This window comes from Engraulis encrasicolus, chromosome 4 (assembly GCF_034702125.1).
Source record: "Engraulis encrasicolus isolate BLACKSEA-1 chromosome 4, IST_EnEncr_1.0, whole genome shotgun sequence".
Classification (NCBI taxonomy): domain Eukaryota; kingdom Metazoa; phylum Chordata; class Actinopteri; order Clupeiformes; family Engraulidae; genus Engraulis; species Engraulis encrasicolus.
This window is the reverse complement of record NC_085860.1, coordinates 56,011,675-56,028,749: the sequence shown is the minus strand read 5'-3', so window position 1 is coordinate 56,028,749 and position 17,075 is coordinate 56,011,675. Positions and strand designations below refer to the sequence as shown.

The following is a 17,075-nucleotide window of genomic DNA, read 5'->3' as shown; positions in this document are numbered from 1 at the left end:
GGCAACAGTTGCCGTGGCATGACGGATGAAAGAGACCTCCCTGAACCATGTCGGCGCCCTCCCTGACTTTTAATAAATTAACTCTAGGTGTGAGCCAGTCGTGTCGTATTAAGCCATATTTTCACCTGGCTATTTTCAGCCTCCCCCCCCCTCCCAGTACTCCCGATCACTTGATTGCTTGTGTCAGACAGTCGGCAAGGGGGAGTACACTGATGCAGTGTCTGTATTTAGATTCAGAGTGAGAGAGTGAGTGAGAGAGAGAGAGAGTGAGAGAGAGAGAGAGAGTGAGAGAGAGAGAGAGAGAGAGAGACTCCTGGTCTAGACCACGAGGCGCGCTTCCTAGAGTTAGCTACCTAAATGTGGAGCAGAGAGGCTCCCTCTCCTCAGCTGTCAGCAATAGTGTACACCCACACAGTGCTACTGGACTATTGATAGATAAAAACTGGATTATTGATTGATTGTCTTCTTGCACTTTAAATGTCTGAATGTGTATTGTACTCTAGCTATGTGTATATTGTATACAGTACTGTATGTGTAATGTCTATGTCTATACTGTCTATGTCCTTACCTAAAGTATGTCTATGTCTGCATGGGAAAGTAAGAAACGTAATTTCAATTCTTTATATGACCAGTGGATGTAAAGAAATTGACAATAAAGCCGACTTGACTTGATAAAAACTGGACTATGGATGGATAAAGCCAATTTGTAACGGTTAGGTAGGTGATCATGGTCAAGCCATGTGTGTGTGGTAACGCTTTAGAATAAGGTTCTTCTAATAAGGGTTTATAGTCACTAGTAAGCAGGTAGTAATACCCTTACAAGTGCCCAATAACATGCTTATTAACTTTGTTAACACCTTATAAACTGCTTATTATGTGTTTAGTGGTAATTTTTTTAGTCTTATTATTTAAATCGGTACACATATCCATCTTGATATGCTGACTAATACTAGATATGAAGGCGTCGCAAAAAAAAACTAAATTTTCAAGATGGCTGCCATGTGTACCGATTTTCATGCTTTTACTCAAATAAAGTTACTCATCAGATGTTAACAAAGTTAATAAGCATATTAACAAAGTTAATAAGCATGTTATTGGGCACTTGTAAGGGTATTACTACCTGCTTACTAGTGACCATAAACGCTTATTAGAAGAACCTTATTCTTAAAGTGATACTGTCCCATTTTTGGAAGTAAGCTTATTTTACATCTCCCCTTGAGTTAAATAATAGGCTCTTACCTTTCTCCTGGTACTTCCAACCATTATCTAGTTATGGCAGTGCACATTTTACCTCCAAGCTAACAGTTAACATTGAGTCCTATGAGACCAGTTAGTCGCAAGCTGGTCTCATAGGACTCAATGTTAACTGCTAGCATGGAGGTAAAATTTCCACTGCCATAGCCAGAGAACGGTTGAAAGTACAGGAGAATGATAAAACCCTATTATTTAACTCAAGGGGAGATGTAAAATAAGCTTACTTCCAAAAATGGGACAGTATCACTTTAAGCGTTACCGTGTGTGTTTGCGGATGTAATTCCTCTTCCTTGAAAACACACAGGCTCATGTGTTCCCAAAAGACAGTTTTGTACTGAAAATCAGTTGTCCAGTCCTAATGATAATCGATAGTCAATATGGAAAAAGTTATTTTCCTGAGTCATCCAGCCCTGCAGTACGTTTGCTGACTGTCTCCTAGATGAGCACTGAATACGTGACATCCTTTTGATGTGACATTCGTTTTCTGACGGCCTCAAAATGACAACCTTTGAGTCAAACTCTGAGTCTAAAACGGAAGCCTACCTGTCTAACACAAAAAGCCTTGTCTGTCACCTCGCATGGAAACACATTTCATTCAAGCTCCCCATGCCTGCCTAGCCTAGCCTAGCCTGGCCTGTCGTCGACGGTATACCAATTAGAAACCCGGAAAAGTCCCGTCGCAAATCCCCTCAGCTTGGCTACGGCAGCTGTCCCAGCATCCCCCTCCTCCGCATGCAGCTTCCTGCACAGCGCAGCTACCCAGGGCCTCTGGCTGCCTTAGTCGGGACCAGGACAAAGTCTTCTGAAGGGGCCCCACTCTGGCTCCCTTCTCAATACATACAATGCAATGAGGACCCAGTTCTGCCCCCCCCTCTCCCTGGGCCCTCCCTGACACCCCCCTCCCTCTCTGGAAGCTATCGACTGCAAGCCCTCGGTAATGAGTCCCTGGAAGGTTTTGGGGAGATATGCGGGGAGCTTAGTGATCAGAATGCTCAGACGACTGCTCAGGGCAGGGCACGCTGACAACTTGGACTGGGCACAGGGACAAAGTCATCTGAAAGACCCCTCCCTCACCCCCCCTCACCCAATACATGTATAGTACTATGCATGCAATGAAGACCCAATTCTGGGCACCCTCTCTCTACCTGGGCCCGGGGCAACTGATCTCTTTGTCCCGCCCTCTGGCCTCTCCTGCTGCTGCTGCTGCTGCTAGGAAGGAGACAAGGCTAATTCTGCAGGGTGACAGTCAGTCAGGCACATTTCCTCGGGATTTGCTACTCCCAACAATGAGACTGCGGCAGTTCGATCCCTCCTAACACCCAACCCCCCCAACGCACACACACACACACACACACACACACACACACACACACACACACACACCCTTCTGAGCCTTTCAGCACTTTTCAGACAGCAGACGACAGCAGCAGTGTGTGATCGTAGCGACACACACACACACACACACACACACACACACACACACACACACACACACACACACACACACACACACACACACACACACACACACACACACACACACACACACACACACACACACACTGCGTGCCGACAAGCATTTGGGCTATTTGACTGCCTTATATGGCTTTTTCAAATATTTGGGTGACATTTAAGCTGCCCTGGCTGGTAGACATTAGGCTGCTCCTCAGCTAGTAATTCCTTCATACCAAAGAATACATTTATATATTTTCCTCCAATGATTTATTGATTGTACTTAAGAAGCAAACTTACTTCCTTAATGTGGCTTAATGAGGTCACAATTTGCTATTAAGTGTGTGTGTGTGTGTGTGTGTGTGTGTGTGTGTGTGTGTGTGTGTGTGTGTGTGTGTGTGTGTGTGTGTGTGTGTGTGTGTGTGCGCGCGTGTGCGCGTGTGTGCACGTGCACGTGTGTGTACTGTATGTGTGTTAGAGAAGAGCAAAATCTGTCTGTTTTGTCCGCTGCCCTGCCCTGCCATTGGGGTGTTTGGCATGTTCGCCCTCATTAATTGATTTGATTTGATTTGATTCTTTAATGTCCACAGGTGTGGAAACTTGTCTTCAGTTTCACCATTGTAAAAGACATACAGTTACACATTACACATTCAAAGACATTACACATTTAAAACAGACACCCCAGTCCACGCAAGAACAGTCCGGGAAACCACTCCAGTAAATGGATGTATAAATAGGTGAGATCTAACAATGTAAGAAAATAAAATAAGATATTACAAGGAATAGCAAGTAAATAAATAGGTAACCATACCACTCCAATAAATACAGTAGATGTTTACATAAAATAGCCTACTAGTCATAAGGACTCATCTAAGATATAAATCCCTCTTGTTAATTATGTTAACTGCATTTGGGACAAATCGTTGCACTTGGTTGCAGTGGGCCCGTTGTCGCTCAAGCGTAGGTCTGCTTTCTCTTCTAAATTTGGCACTCTGTACGTGTACAGACAAGGCCTCTTCGGTGATGATGGTTCGTCCACCTCCCGCTTCACCAACATGAGACGGCGGCAAAAGATTCAACATTTAAATATTCAGCCATGGGGGAGCAACTAATCAGAGCTCCTGTTTAGAAAATGAGACAGTCCGTTTGTCACTACAGAATGGTGTATTACCTTAATGCTTATCACTGTAACGTGACAGGGGTAAAATTAAATTCTCTTTTGATGCCTTTGATGCCCAAAACCTCATTTGCATAACATTAAACGTTCTTTAATAATTTTGCTTCGCTCCTGTTCGCTTGTCTTTGCCTGCCTTCACCTCTCTCATAGAATGCCAAAGTTCGCAAATTCGCGTGTATGTGTCCCTACCGTAACTTGTAGGAATGAGTGAAAAAAACAAGCTGCCATTGAGAGACGCTAAGTTACAAACGTCCTATCCCCTGGTGTGTAGAACTACAGTATGTGTCCGTCCGCTAAGACAGATGTAGACGAGGGCCCTCAGTATTGTAGACGAGGGCCCTCAGTATTGTAGACGAGGGCCCTCAGTATTGACAGATGTAGACGAGGGCCCTCAGTATTGTAGACGAGGGCCCTCAGTATTGACAGATGTAGACGAGGGCCCTCAGTATTGACGGGTTCGTGCTCTGCCACCTCTGCTGTCTGTGCATGTCGGCATCAGGCCACCTTGAAGTCTCACCAGGCGATAGCGAAGCCATTCATCATCTGGGCTTGCTGTGTGTGTGTGAGTGTGTGTGTGTGTGTGTGCGTGTGTCTGTGTGTCTGTGTGTCTGTGTGTGTGTGTGTGTGTGTGAGTGTGTGTGTGCGCACTTGTGTGTGCTTGCGCCTGTGTGTGTGTGTGTGCGACACACCCCTCCCCAGTAGAGTCTGAGGTGACACTGAGAGCATAAATTACACGCGTGCGTGTGTCCGTGTCCATGTCCGTGTGCGTGTGTGTGCGTGTGTGTGCGTGTTTCCAGGCAGATTCCTCGACACAAAGCTTAGCTGCTCTGCACTCCTTCATGACTGGCATCCCATTGAGGAACAGTGTGAAGCTGGATAATACGATGGCCCTCCGTTTACTACCATGTACCGAATGTCTATCGGTGCTTGTTGATTGGTTTTTTTATCATTACAAGTTACTAACTGGTTAGACACCACAGACTACCTTATTTGATATTTTGTCAGTACAAAAGACACACTTCTGCTACTGTTTGTACCAGTTTGTATTTTGAACAATATTATCGCATACGTACAATCATCATCATATTGCTTAGTGTATCACATGCCTTGCTTAAAATCATCTCCAAGCCATTAAAATAAAAAGATCTGGCTCAAGTTCCTCTAAAAACATGAATTGATTTTCAATTAGTTAGTGTGTGTGCTTTATTTAAGAGGTCAGTTCCTTGTAAAGGCATCCTTTTATTAAAATGGTAATTCATGCACGTAGACTTAACCTTTTAATCCATTACGGAGTCAGAGCATTTCTGGTTGGTTTGAAGTAATGTTGCCTTGACATGTTATTTGGAAGAGATGAATGGAGTGGAATGTTAATGTAATGTTAATTAAATGTAAATGGGAGGAAAGACCTTCATGATTGTGTGTGTGTGTGAGCGTGCGTGCGTGCGTGTGTGTGTGTGTGTGTGTGCGCGCGTGCGCGTGTTTTATGGCTCCCTTTGGAAACCTGTGGAAATGCCTCCTCACGTACTATGTTGTCCTTTTCCTTTATCTCTCCTCACAGGAATCGACTTCAAAATCAGGACCATTGAGCTCAATGGCAAGAAAATCAAGCTGCAGATATGGTAAGAGACACCACCACCACCATAACCATTGTCGCCATCCCGTCACTGTCACATCGTCACTGTCCCCTCCTGTCGTCCCTGTCCCCATCACCGTCACCGCCACCATTCCGGAACGCTGTTGCCACCTGGTGACATCTGTTCCAGTCCAATCCGTCAACTCCCTGTTGTGTCGTGTCTTGTCATGTGTGCCGGAAGGCGAGAGTGTGGGAAGTGTGCGCGAGAGGTGTCAACAATGTGTTCAAATTAACAAATTCCAACATTCACACACACACACACGAGAGAGAGGGAGAGAGAAAGAGAGAGAGCAAGTGAGCGTGCAAGAGAGAGGGAGAGAGAGCAGAAGGGTGACGAGGCATTTTCTGAGCTCCTGATGGGCTTCCTGGAAGCACGCTGCTGTTCCTCTTGGTTCCTCATCTATCTCTCCACCGTGGCCTTTAAAGGGCAAGATTTCTAGTTGTTTATTTCCAGAATTCATGCTGCCCATTCACTAATGTTACCTTTTTCATGAATACTTACCACCAGCATCAAATTCTAAGTATTCATTATGACTGGAAAAAAATCACTTTTCATACATGAAAAGGGGGATCTTCTCCATAGTCCGCCATTTTGAATTTCCAGAAATAGCCATTTTTAGCTGCAAAAATGACTGTACTTGGACCATACTAGAAAATATTTGTTTATTACTTTCATGTAAAATTTCATGTGAAGACCAAATTTGGCAATAGGCAGCCCTGTTTCAATGATCAGCATAGTTGCAGTACCTTTTTTGACCATTTCCTGCACAGTGTCCCTTTAAGCTACTATATTCACACACAGTACTCACTTCTCGCTCCCTCGCTTTCTCGCTACTCACACATGGAACATTCACTAAACGTTCCTGTGGGTTTAACTGATGTTGCAAAGGCATTCCGATTGAATTCCAATTCCGATTGTGCATTCCGATTGATTAGTCGCTTACTCGCTCAAAGTTAAAATATTTTTATTTTGGCATCCGCCCACATCGCATCGCTTGTACTCTCGTCGCCTCTTTTCCTCCTGGCTTTGCTGGAACACAGACATTCTATATTGACTTAACTCTTTGAGCGAGTAACTAGTAGCAATGTGTGTGAAGGTAGCTTTAGTTGTGGCAGCTGGAGCCTGAGGGGAGGTGCTGAGCTGGGAACCGCTGTTTGCATATTGGCGATAGCTAGGGCCGAATTAATGCACAGGCCAGGGGCGTGTTTCTCAAAAGTGTAGTTGCTAGCCAGTTAGCAACTTGGATAGTTGTCAATGGGAAATTGCATTGCAAACAACAAAGTAGCTAATGTAGTTAGCAAGTATGATTTCAAGAAATGCACCCCAGATATGGCTGCAGCCCAGGGGCCCCTTTCTGCCAGGGGGGGCCTGATAGGCCAAAAGTCAAAAATTGCAGATGCAATATATTGAAAGAAATCAGTTGAGTACAGTTGGTAGACATGTTGTCCTTAATTCCAAGCTCAAAAGTATGATACTGTCTGTGTAAATTTGTCATAACATTTGTCTTCAGTGTATTAAGTAGTGAGGGCACATTTCTTATTCGGGCTAGTGGTGGTGGCACGCAGAGCGTTTTGACATTTTGAGCAGGAGTGGGGGGCCATATGCCTCAAATGCTACACGCTGTGTGGCCAACGCCCCCCGTCATATTACAGTACATCCTGTCATAACACCTCTTTATCATTCGGGACATACCAAGCTGTATCACTAGGGTTTCCTCCATACCAAGCTCTATCACCAGGGTTTCCTCCAGCACTTCATACTTAAAGTGATACTGTCCCATTTTTGGAAATAAGCTTATTTTACACCTCCCCTTGAGTTAAATAATAGGGTTTTACCGTTTTCCTGTACTTTCAACCGTTTTGTATGGCAGTGCAATTTTTACCTCCAAGCTAGCAGTTAACATTGAGTCCTATGAGACCAGTTAGCCGCCAGCTGGTCTCATAGGACTCAATGTTAACTGCTTAGCATGAAGGTAAAATCCGCACTGCCATGCATAGAGAACGGTTGAAAGTACAGGAGAACAGTAAAACCCTATTATTTAACTCAAGGGGAGGTGTCAAATAAGCTTATTTCCAAAATGGGACAGTATCACTTTAAAGGGATTATCTGGAATTGCATCTCGCCATCTAACCTCCCATGATGAATATCTCGTACCTGGTAAACCCCACCCACCGCTCCTTGCCTAACACATGCTCTGACATCATGTTTCGCAATGCATAGAGGTGTGGCTTAAAGGAGAGATGGCGATACTGATGGAGATCCAGTTGCAAAAGAAATGATACACACACACACACACACACACACACACACACACACACACACACACACACACACACACACACACACACACACACACACACACACACAGAGAGATAAACACACATGCACAGAAAGACATATCACACCTTGAGATTAACTCGTAAAGAAAAACTGAAGGTTAGGTTAGACCCGAGTCATTGGGTGCATTCCAGTATGCGCACTCCTGTCCTCCACTTGTGCTTGTGGCCTCATGTTTTGCTGATGCCCCGCCTCCGTAGAGAAAACAACCAAGTTTCCTCGCAGTCAGCCTAGCTACAACAATTTTTGGGGTACTGTTCTTCATTCACCATCCCGATTGCAAACGAGAAAGTTACATTAGAATTGTGCTTTTGCAAGATATCGAATTCATTTTCTGTCGTCAGTGACGTCATCATGAGGTCACAACAAGCAGGCAAGTGAGCAAGGGAGGACCGAAGTCTGCATATTGGAACCCACCCATTGACTACTGCTTGCTTGACTTGCTTGTTGACTTGTTGTCTTTTGAGGAGCTAACTCGTGTTTTGTTACCGTTGCTATGCTCTGAGCTGCTTCCCTTGACAGCAAAGCCACTGAAACAGTGTGTGGTTAGTGTGGCTGGTTACTCTGGTGGTCCACTACCCCCTTACAGGCCTACACATGCTGCTAGTGCATTTCCTCGAAGCAGAGCTCTAAATTCACTTTTTTCTTCATCAGCAAAAGTGGCGTGCAGATCCTAATTTCACTAGCCAAACATACACTCACTAATGGGTCATTGTGGCTAGTCAGTTATTCTTTTCCACAAGACAACCTGAAATTTCACCAGCATTTTTGTCCGGTTAGCGGGTGCTAATTTAGAGCCCTGCCTCGAAGTGAACTGAAAGTGTTGGGTGCATCAGGCTTGAGTTAGCATGCTTCTCTTGCCCTGCTACTCGTTGCGCGCGTGCAGAGGGTCTGAAACTGGCGTCCCAATTACAGTGGGTGGGAATGGTGAACTGTGTTAACGTTTGAAACTCTCAGATCTTATTTTAGCCTATCGCTAATGTTTGGTGACGTACATACTTGGTGCAATCTGGTCGTGTGTAATATAATTTATCTATGTTCACTCCCTTCTCTCATGGCCTTCTCATTGGTTGGTTGGCTAGGTTTGGAGAATATCAGAGCCAGATGTGCTGTGCCTTATAGGGTTTTCAAACTCAAATTGGCCGAGGAGGACCAAAATCAAAATCTGGAATGAAATCGCGGTCAAAACTTATTATTGATGTAAAAAGTGGGCTATGCATACACACACTTAATACTCATATTTAAATTTCACAAACAGATTGCCATCATAGTTCAAATGTGGCTTCCCATATTCCGTTGCATGAGCGAGAGCCGTTTCACCTGGGCCCACTCATATTCATGTGACACACCAAACGTCTTATTATGCTATTATGTATACACACAGTCTTATTATGCTATTATGTACACACACAGTCTTATTATGCTATTATGTATACACACAGTCTTATTATGCTATTATGTATACACACAGTCTTATTATGCTATTATGTATACACACAGTCTTATTGTGCTATGTATACACACAGTCTTATTATGCTATGTATACACACAGTCTTATTATGCTATTATGTATACACACAGTCTTATTATGCTATTATGTATACACACAGTCTTATTGTGCTATGTATACACACAGTCTTATTATGCTATGTATACACACAGTCTTATTATGCTATTATGTATACACACAGTCTTATTATGCTATTATGTATACACACAGTCTTATTATGCTATTATGTATACACACAGTCTTATTATCCTATGTATACACACAGTCTTATTATGCTATTATGTATACACACAGTCTTAGTATGCTATTATGTATACACACAGTCTTATTATGCTATTATGTATACACACAGTCTTATTATGCTATGTATACACACAGTCTTATTATGCTATTATGTATACACACAGTCTTATTATGCTATTATGTATACACATATGCCGTGTCTCAGATGCCGCACTTATGGCAGTGCACTGACATTCAGTGCATAGTGCTCACAGTGCACTGGGGGTCTTTAGTGCATAGTGTTGTGAAAAAGTCGGCGCACTATGCACTGTGCCCTGACTGGAAGTGACGGTTGAGCTAGCATTAGCTCACCAAAATATCGGTTGGCTACTGTTTACATTGCACAGTGTGTCGTGCTTGTATTTACATTTTCTACATCCCAACTGGCAGCTATTTTGTGTACAATACTTGGCTTGGCGTGAAAAGGTTGGTGTCTCAGCAACATTACTTACAGAAATACAGGAGACAGTTGACCAAACTCTTCTACTGAACTGAACGTCACGTTTCTTCCGTTTTATTGTCAACATGGCGCCCGTTTAGTGCGTGAAGTGTCCATCATTCAAGCACTGCGTTTTCCGCCATTGTTAGGGCATCATCCGGGCGCTTTTCAGTGCACTGAACTAACAAAATTTTACTTTCAAAGCGCCCTATGCACTGAAATATAGTGCCCGAAGTGCACAAGTGCGCCATCTGAGACACCCCAACGGTCTTATTATGCTATTATGTATACACACAGTCTTATTATGCTATTATGTATACACACAGTCTTTTTATGCTATGTATACACACAGTGTACATCACTATGTAAGGGTTAACGTTCGGCGAGAAGGTCGCTACCGTGGAATAGCAGCACGACAGAGAGAATCTTTAGACCCCGACGCGGAGCGGAGGGGTCTTGTTCTCTCTGAAGTGCTGCTATTCCACAAAGCGACCGACTCGCCGAAAGTTAACCCGCTTATTATATGGATATACTTAAATGATTCACACATGGCGGGGACATTTCTTTAGACCTATTTAATGTTAAGATTGTTGCTGCGCAAAACAAAACAGTGCCGCTGTGGAACACCGCTAGGCAACAGCTAGGTAGCCAGGACAACAGGTGTTGTCTATCACAGCAGCTGATTAGAGTGACAAAAGACCGGACCCCCTGCGGAGTGATATGAAACATTCGCTTTAGCCACTGACTTGTATACAAGCCAGTGGCTTTAGCAGTGAACGTCTTGTTGCCATCAGGACAACGGGTGCTGTCTATCACAGCAGCTGATTAGAGTCTTGTTGAAAAGTCGCTTTAGCAGTGAAAAGTCTTGTTGCCATTGACAGCGGTCTGTTATAGACCAACCCGTCCGTTATCGAAAAATAACAGACGTCCGAACGTTGGGGAGCCCCGTTGAAATGAATGGAGCATTCGACAGATGACGTCACAACCATATAATAAAATGGTGTAATACATGTATGTGGGCCAACTGTAATACACATTTGAAATGATCTCGCTGTCATTTACGATAGTTCACCATTCAGGGCTCTAACCCGCGACCTACCAATAGCACAATAGCACTGAGCTATCGGTCTGACACAGGAGTAGCCGACTTGCAGTAGGCCACAGATTGTCAGTCACATGAGCTGTGGCCTCTCCCTTTCCAAAGTCCTCAGTCCTCTTACACTAGGGGTGCTCAAACTGTGGTACGCGTACCACTGGTGGTACTTGAGACATCTCTGGTGGTACTTGGAAGAATTAATTTTTTGTGCATTGATTTGAAGGCTGATCAAGTTGTTGCAGTGGAAAATGTATCTTTTGTCACACATTTTGAAATATTGAACTGTATGAATCTGAAAACATAATGCTGCAGAATAATACTAGGCAAGCAAAAAAAAAATAAAAACAAACTTGCACTGAATGTGACCGTAGCGTAGCTGTTGATGCCGTTATGAACCTCTCCTGTATTGACTGGCAAAAGTGAATACGGAAGGCCTTTGCTGCGATATTCTAATGTTGGTTGTCAAGGTGGTACTTGGAGAGCTCAATATTTTCTCAGGTGGTACTTCACACAAAAAGTTTGAGAACCACTGCACTAGTTGTGTCTGTGTACTGTGTGCCTGTCAGCCAGATTGTCTGTTTGTGGTGTGGTGGATACCGTATGTGAAGAGACAAACTTGGCACAGCTTGTAGTCACAGCTTTGTTAGCAGGGAAGGTGTGTGTGTGTGTGTGTGTGTGTGTGTGTGTGTGTGTGTGTGTGTGTGTGTGTGTGTGTGTGTGTGTGTGTGTGTGTGTGTGTGTGTGTGTGTGTGTGTGTGTGTGTGTGTGTGTGTGTGTGTGTGTGTTGGGGGATTGGCACAGGAAGTGGAGAGCCGTCACACTGCTCCTTTCCTTCCCTTTCCACTTCCCTTCCCACCCATCCCCTCCACTCCCCTCCACTCTTCTCCCCCACCAATCCCCTCCTCTCCTATCCTCCACCCATCCCCTCCTCTCCTATCCTCCACCCATCCCCTCCATCCACTCCTCTCCTCTCCTCCCCTCTCCTCTCCTCTCCTCCCCCTATCCTCTCCTCTCCTCCACCCATCTCCTCTCCTCCTCTCCACTCTTCTCCTCTCCTCCCCTATCCACTGCTCTCCTCCACCCATCCCCTCCTCTCCCCTTCCCACCCATCTCCTCTCCGGTCCTCCACTCCAATCCTCTCCTCTCCTCTCCTCTCCTCTCCTCTCCTCTTCTCCTCCAGTTCCCACCCATCTCCTCGTCTCCTCTCATCCTCCACCCTCCTTATCAAATTCCTTTATTCAATTTCCGCTCCTCTCTCCCACAAATGTATCAACAGGCAACACGTAACATGTACCATGTAATGTAGCATGTAGCATACCTACTGTATATGACTATTAAGTTATTGCGAGTGGCGCATATGACATAAATGAATCAACTTAACGTTTATCACGTGTCGCCAAGACAGGACACATTCAAGTGCACAGACACAGATTCATATTCACAGGATGAGATGGTAGTTGTGCACCCACACACAGAAAACTTGTCGAATGATGGGTGGTATTTATACGTTTGTTGTTTGCTGGGACTATCAGTGTTGCCAGATGTGTCTGACCAAATCCCGCCCAAAATGCTCTCAAAAAACGCCAGAATGCGCTAAATTCTGCCCAAATTCAACAAATTACATTGACTTCTATGGGCCCAAAACGGCTGAAAAAAACGCCAAATGGCCAATTTTCCCCGTTTTTACCAGCAGACGCTTGTCCCAAGTAGCCAAATTGGGAGGGCACCCGCCCTATCTGGCAACACTGGGGACTATTCCCCGTCCACTCAGCAGCACTGCTGTTTGTTGGTTGCCAGGGCAACAGCATAAGGTCAGAGGAAGCTGGCTGGTAAATTTAGAAACTTTGTTTTCTAATTATGAGTGTGTTGCATTAGGTCACATCATCAGTACAGTAATATCATGGAGGTGTCATAGAGGTGTGACCTTTACACACTACACAGCAAGGTTACAGGCTAATTAGACCCAGAGAGCCATATAGAGAAGAGTTGATGCAGTTGTTAGGACCGTTAGGATCCTCTTTGATCTGTGGTCACATGGTTGTACGTGGTTTTACACTAGCCTCAGCGGTTCTAGCTAAACCTATCTCCGCCATAGGTTTGTGTTAGCATGGCTAGGTAACGTGTACTATTTCTACTAATTCAGCTGTGCTGCTACCATTTTAGGTCACGTAATTACACAGTCCGTTGAAATTGTGTGCAGTGAAATGCACAAAAACAGTTGTTACGTTACGTATATCAATTCTTCTCAGAGTCCCCAATGATACTCTGTGGAAACGATCCTGTGTGATCCTATGACAATACTGTAACTCTTCAGTCATGGGTAAGCGGTTAGGGCGTCAGACTTGCATCCCAGAGGTTGCCGGTTCGACTCCCGACCGGCCAGGTTGGTGGGGGGAGTAATCAACCAGTTCTCTCCCCCATCCTCCTCCATGACTGAGGTACCCTGAGCATGGTACCGTCCCACCGCACTGCTCCCCATGGGGCGCCACTGAGGGCTGCCCCCTTGCACGGGTGAGGCATAAATGCAATTTCGTTGTGTGCAGTGTTCAGTGTTCACTTGTGTGCTGTGGAGTGCTGTGTCACAATGACAATGGGAGTTGGAGTTTCCCAATGGGCTTTCACTTCACTGTCACATCTATGGTTCTGATTAGACCTGCGTAGGGCTCGACCGATACAGGTTCTTTAATGGTCGATGCGATACCAATTTTTTTTTCCATCACCCTTGGCCGATACCCGATTTCCGATACCCAATATTTGGGGCCGATATGGGTTAAAAAAAAGGGTAAAAAATGACATATTCCAGGTCTCAAGTTAAAAATAAACAATCCTTTAACATTATCAAATTGAGGTAGAACTTGTAACATTTGAACACCCACTCTAACAATCAAGTAATGTCTAACAATCAAGTAATGAAAAAATAAAGTGTTTTGTTGCTTTTAAAAAAACCTCAATGACATAAAATAATAAATATTGCGTATCGGCCAAAACCACACGTGTATCGGCCGATACGATACACTTTAAAAAATGCAAATATCGGCCCGATTTCGGCCCGATATATATATCGGTCTATCCTTAGACCTGCGCTTTCGTACCCGACACATCATCAGTAGTGTTCAGTTCCACACACTCTCTGGCATGTCCCTGTTCTGTCTGCTCCCTCTGTCCTAGACATGCAGGACTGTGTTAAAGGGACAGTTTGGTCAATTTCAACATGCAGTTGTAATGCTCACACTACCCTGGACATGTCAGTGCCTGAGATTTTTTTTTCTTCTTCTTCAGCCGTTTCCGAGATCCTGGTCATTGTAATGGGGGCAGCTCTTTGTTTACATTTCAAAAAAACATTTTTATTTATTCCCAAAAACATCCAAAAGGTTATAAAACATCAGCAGACAACTAGCAAACAGCAGTACCTTTTGGGAAAATATTTGGAGTTGGCCTATGTTTCATTTTTTAAAAATGTAAACAAACGCTGCCCCCATTAGAATTGCTCATATCTCGGAAAGGGCTGAGCCGAAAAATGAGGCATCACCAGGCACTGACAAGTCAAGGGTAGTGTGAGCAATACAACTGCATGTTGAAATTGACCAAACTGTCCCTTTAAGACACTGTGGTGCCCCCAGGCACTACACCTCGCAGGTGCCCCCTGGCACTACACCTCGCAGGTGCCCCCCCCCTGGGCACTACACCTCGCAGGTGCCCCCCGGCACTACACCTCGCAGGGGCCCCTGGCACTACACCTCGCAGGGGCCCCTGGCACTACACCTCGCAGGGCCCCCCCCCCCTTGCACTACACCTCGCAGGGGCCCCTGGCACTACACCTCGCAGGGGCCCCCCCCCCCCCCTGGCACTACACCTCGCAGGCCCCCCCCCCTGGCACTACACCTCGCAGACCCCCCCACCCCCCCCCGGCACTACACCTCGCAGGGCCCCCCCCCCTGGCACTACACCTCACAGGGGCCCCCTTGCACTACACCTCGCAGGGGCCCCTGGCACTACACCTCGCAGGGCCCCCCCCCCCTTGCACTACACCTCGCAGGGGCCTTATGGATAATCCGGCCCTGTAGACTAGACAATACAGTTAGGGCCAGAAATATTTGGACAGCAACAGAATTATCATCCTTTTCCACCCTATACCCCACCACAATGGATTTGAAATAAAACAAACAAGCTGTGCATTAACTGTAGACTCTCAGCGTTAATGTGAGGGTGTTGAAATCCATATCGCATAAACAGGAATGAAATAGCAACGCTTTTTGTGTGTGTTGCCCACTTTTCATGGGATCAAAAGTAATTGGACAGTAGGATTGTCAGCTATTTTCCAGTCAGATATGTGTTATTCCCATACTACACCATCACCAAGATACAATACAAGGTCTTAGAGTTCATTTGAAGTGTTCCATTTGCATTTCCATATATTTTTACGGAATATCCATGAGATCCAAAGTCCATCTGTCACCATCAGTGATGCAAGCCATCATAAGGTGGAAAAAAAATCAAAACAAACCCATTTGAGAGATGGGGAAACATTGAATATGATTAATTAAAGAGTTCAGAATGTTGGAAAAAAGAAATACCAGAGCAACACCAAATTACCTGGCAGACATGGAAGACAAATGCTGTGGATGACAGACAATATTCTGTATCTGGTGAACAAAAACACATCTCCCAACAGTTGGCCAGATGTAGAACAGTGTCCAGGTGAACGGTGGAGACATGTCCAAGGCAACAATCCAGAAAAAGACCAAAAACATTGAGGAACACTTCACTATAGGAAATACAGAGGGTTCACTAAAAGATATAAATTATTGATTGCATCAGAAATAGCACTACCAGATTTGGCTTTGCCAAACAACGCCTTAAAAAGACTGTATATGTCTTCAGCTACATCCTATGGACAGAGGAGACAAAAATCATCTTGTACAAGGGTAATGGGAAGAAATGAGTATAGAGAAGGGAAGGAACTGCTCATGATTCAAAGCATACCACCCAATCAGTGAATCATGGTGGTGGTAGTGTCATGGTGTGGGCATGCATATCTGTCAATACGATTATCCTCTTGTATTTATTGATGATGAGGACTACCGACAAAAGCCACAGGATGAATTCTGAAGATTTTCAGGCTATATTATCATGTCATATTAAACCTAATGGTTCTGGACTGATTGGACAATGCTTCGCAGTGCAGATGGACAATGACCCAAAGCTTCATCTGAAAGCCACTAGCCATTTCTACCCCAGAAAAGTGGAATATTATTCAATGGCCCAGTCAATCACCTCACCTGAGTACGGTTGAGCAAGCATTTCACTTGCTGGAGGCAAAACTGAAGGGAAAATACCCTAAGAATAAGCAGGAACTGAAGTCTGCAATAGAGAGCTTACCATAGCATCACCAGGGATAAAACCCAGTGTCTATTGATGTCTATGGATTGCAAATTACAGGCTGTAACTGACTGGAAAGTATTTGCAACCAAATAATTAAAAATTGAAAGTTTGATGTATAAATACTAGACTGTCCAATTACTTTTGGTCCCTTAAAAATGGGGTGGCACTGATAGAAAATGTCATAATTCCTTCACAGATCACTCGATTTGGACGCAAACACCCCCATATTAAAGCTGAAAGTCTGCTGTTAATGTCCATCTCGTTTGTTTCATTTCAAATCCATTGGGATGGTGTACAGCACCAAAAACATGAAAATTGTGCAGATGTCCAAATATTTATGGCCCTAACTGTATGTCAAGTTGTTGAGGGTGAGAGTTGTGCACATCCCAGGAAGAGGTGCAGGACAAAGGCTGACTGAAAGTTCGGAGCGAGGAGTTTTCTGCAAAAACTTTTGGCTTTTATTCATTGATTTTTTTTATGTAATGAAATAAAACATCAAAGAAAAAAGGATT

At 44.5% G+C, this 17,075-nt stretch overlaps 1 protein-coding gene across 1 annotated transcript in view; it reads left to right on the top strand.

The window, feature by feature from the left end:
- Nucleotides 1-17,075, top strand: part of LOC134447987 (ras-related protein Rab-8B) — a 38,748-nt gene that overhangs the window by 12,852 nt on the left and 8,821 nt on the right. Inside the window, exon 2 of the mRNA XM_063197744.1 lies at nucleotides 5,442-5,502. Coding sequence (XP_063053814.1) covers nucleotides 5,442-5,502 — 61 coding nt within the window. The remainder of the gene's footprint in view (nucleotides 1-5,441; nucleotides 5,503-17,075) is intronic.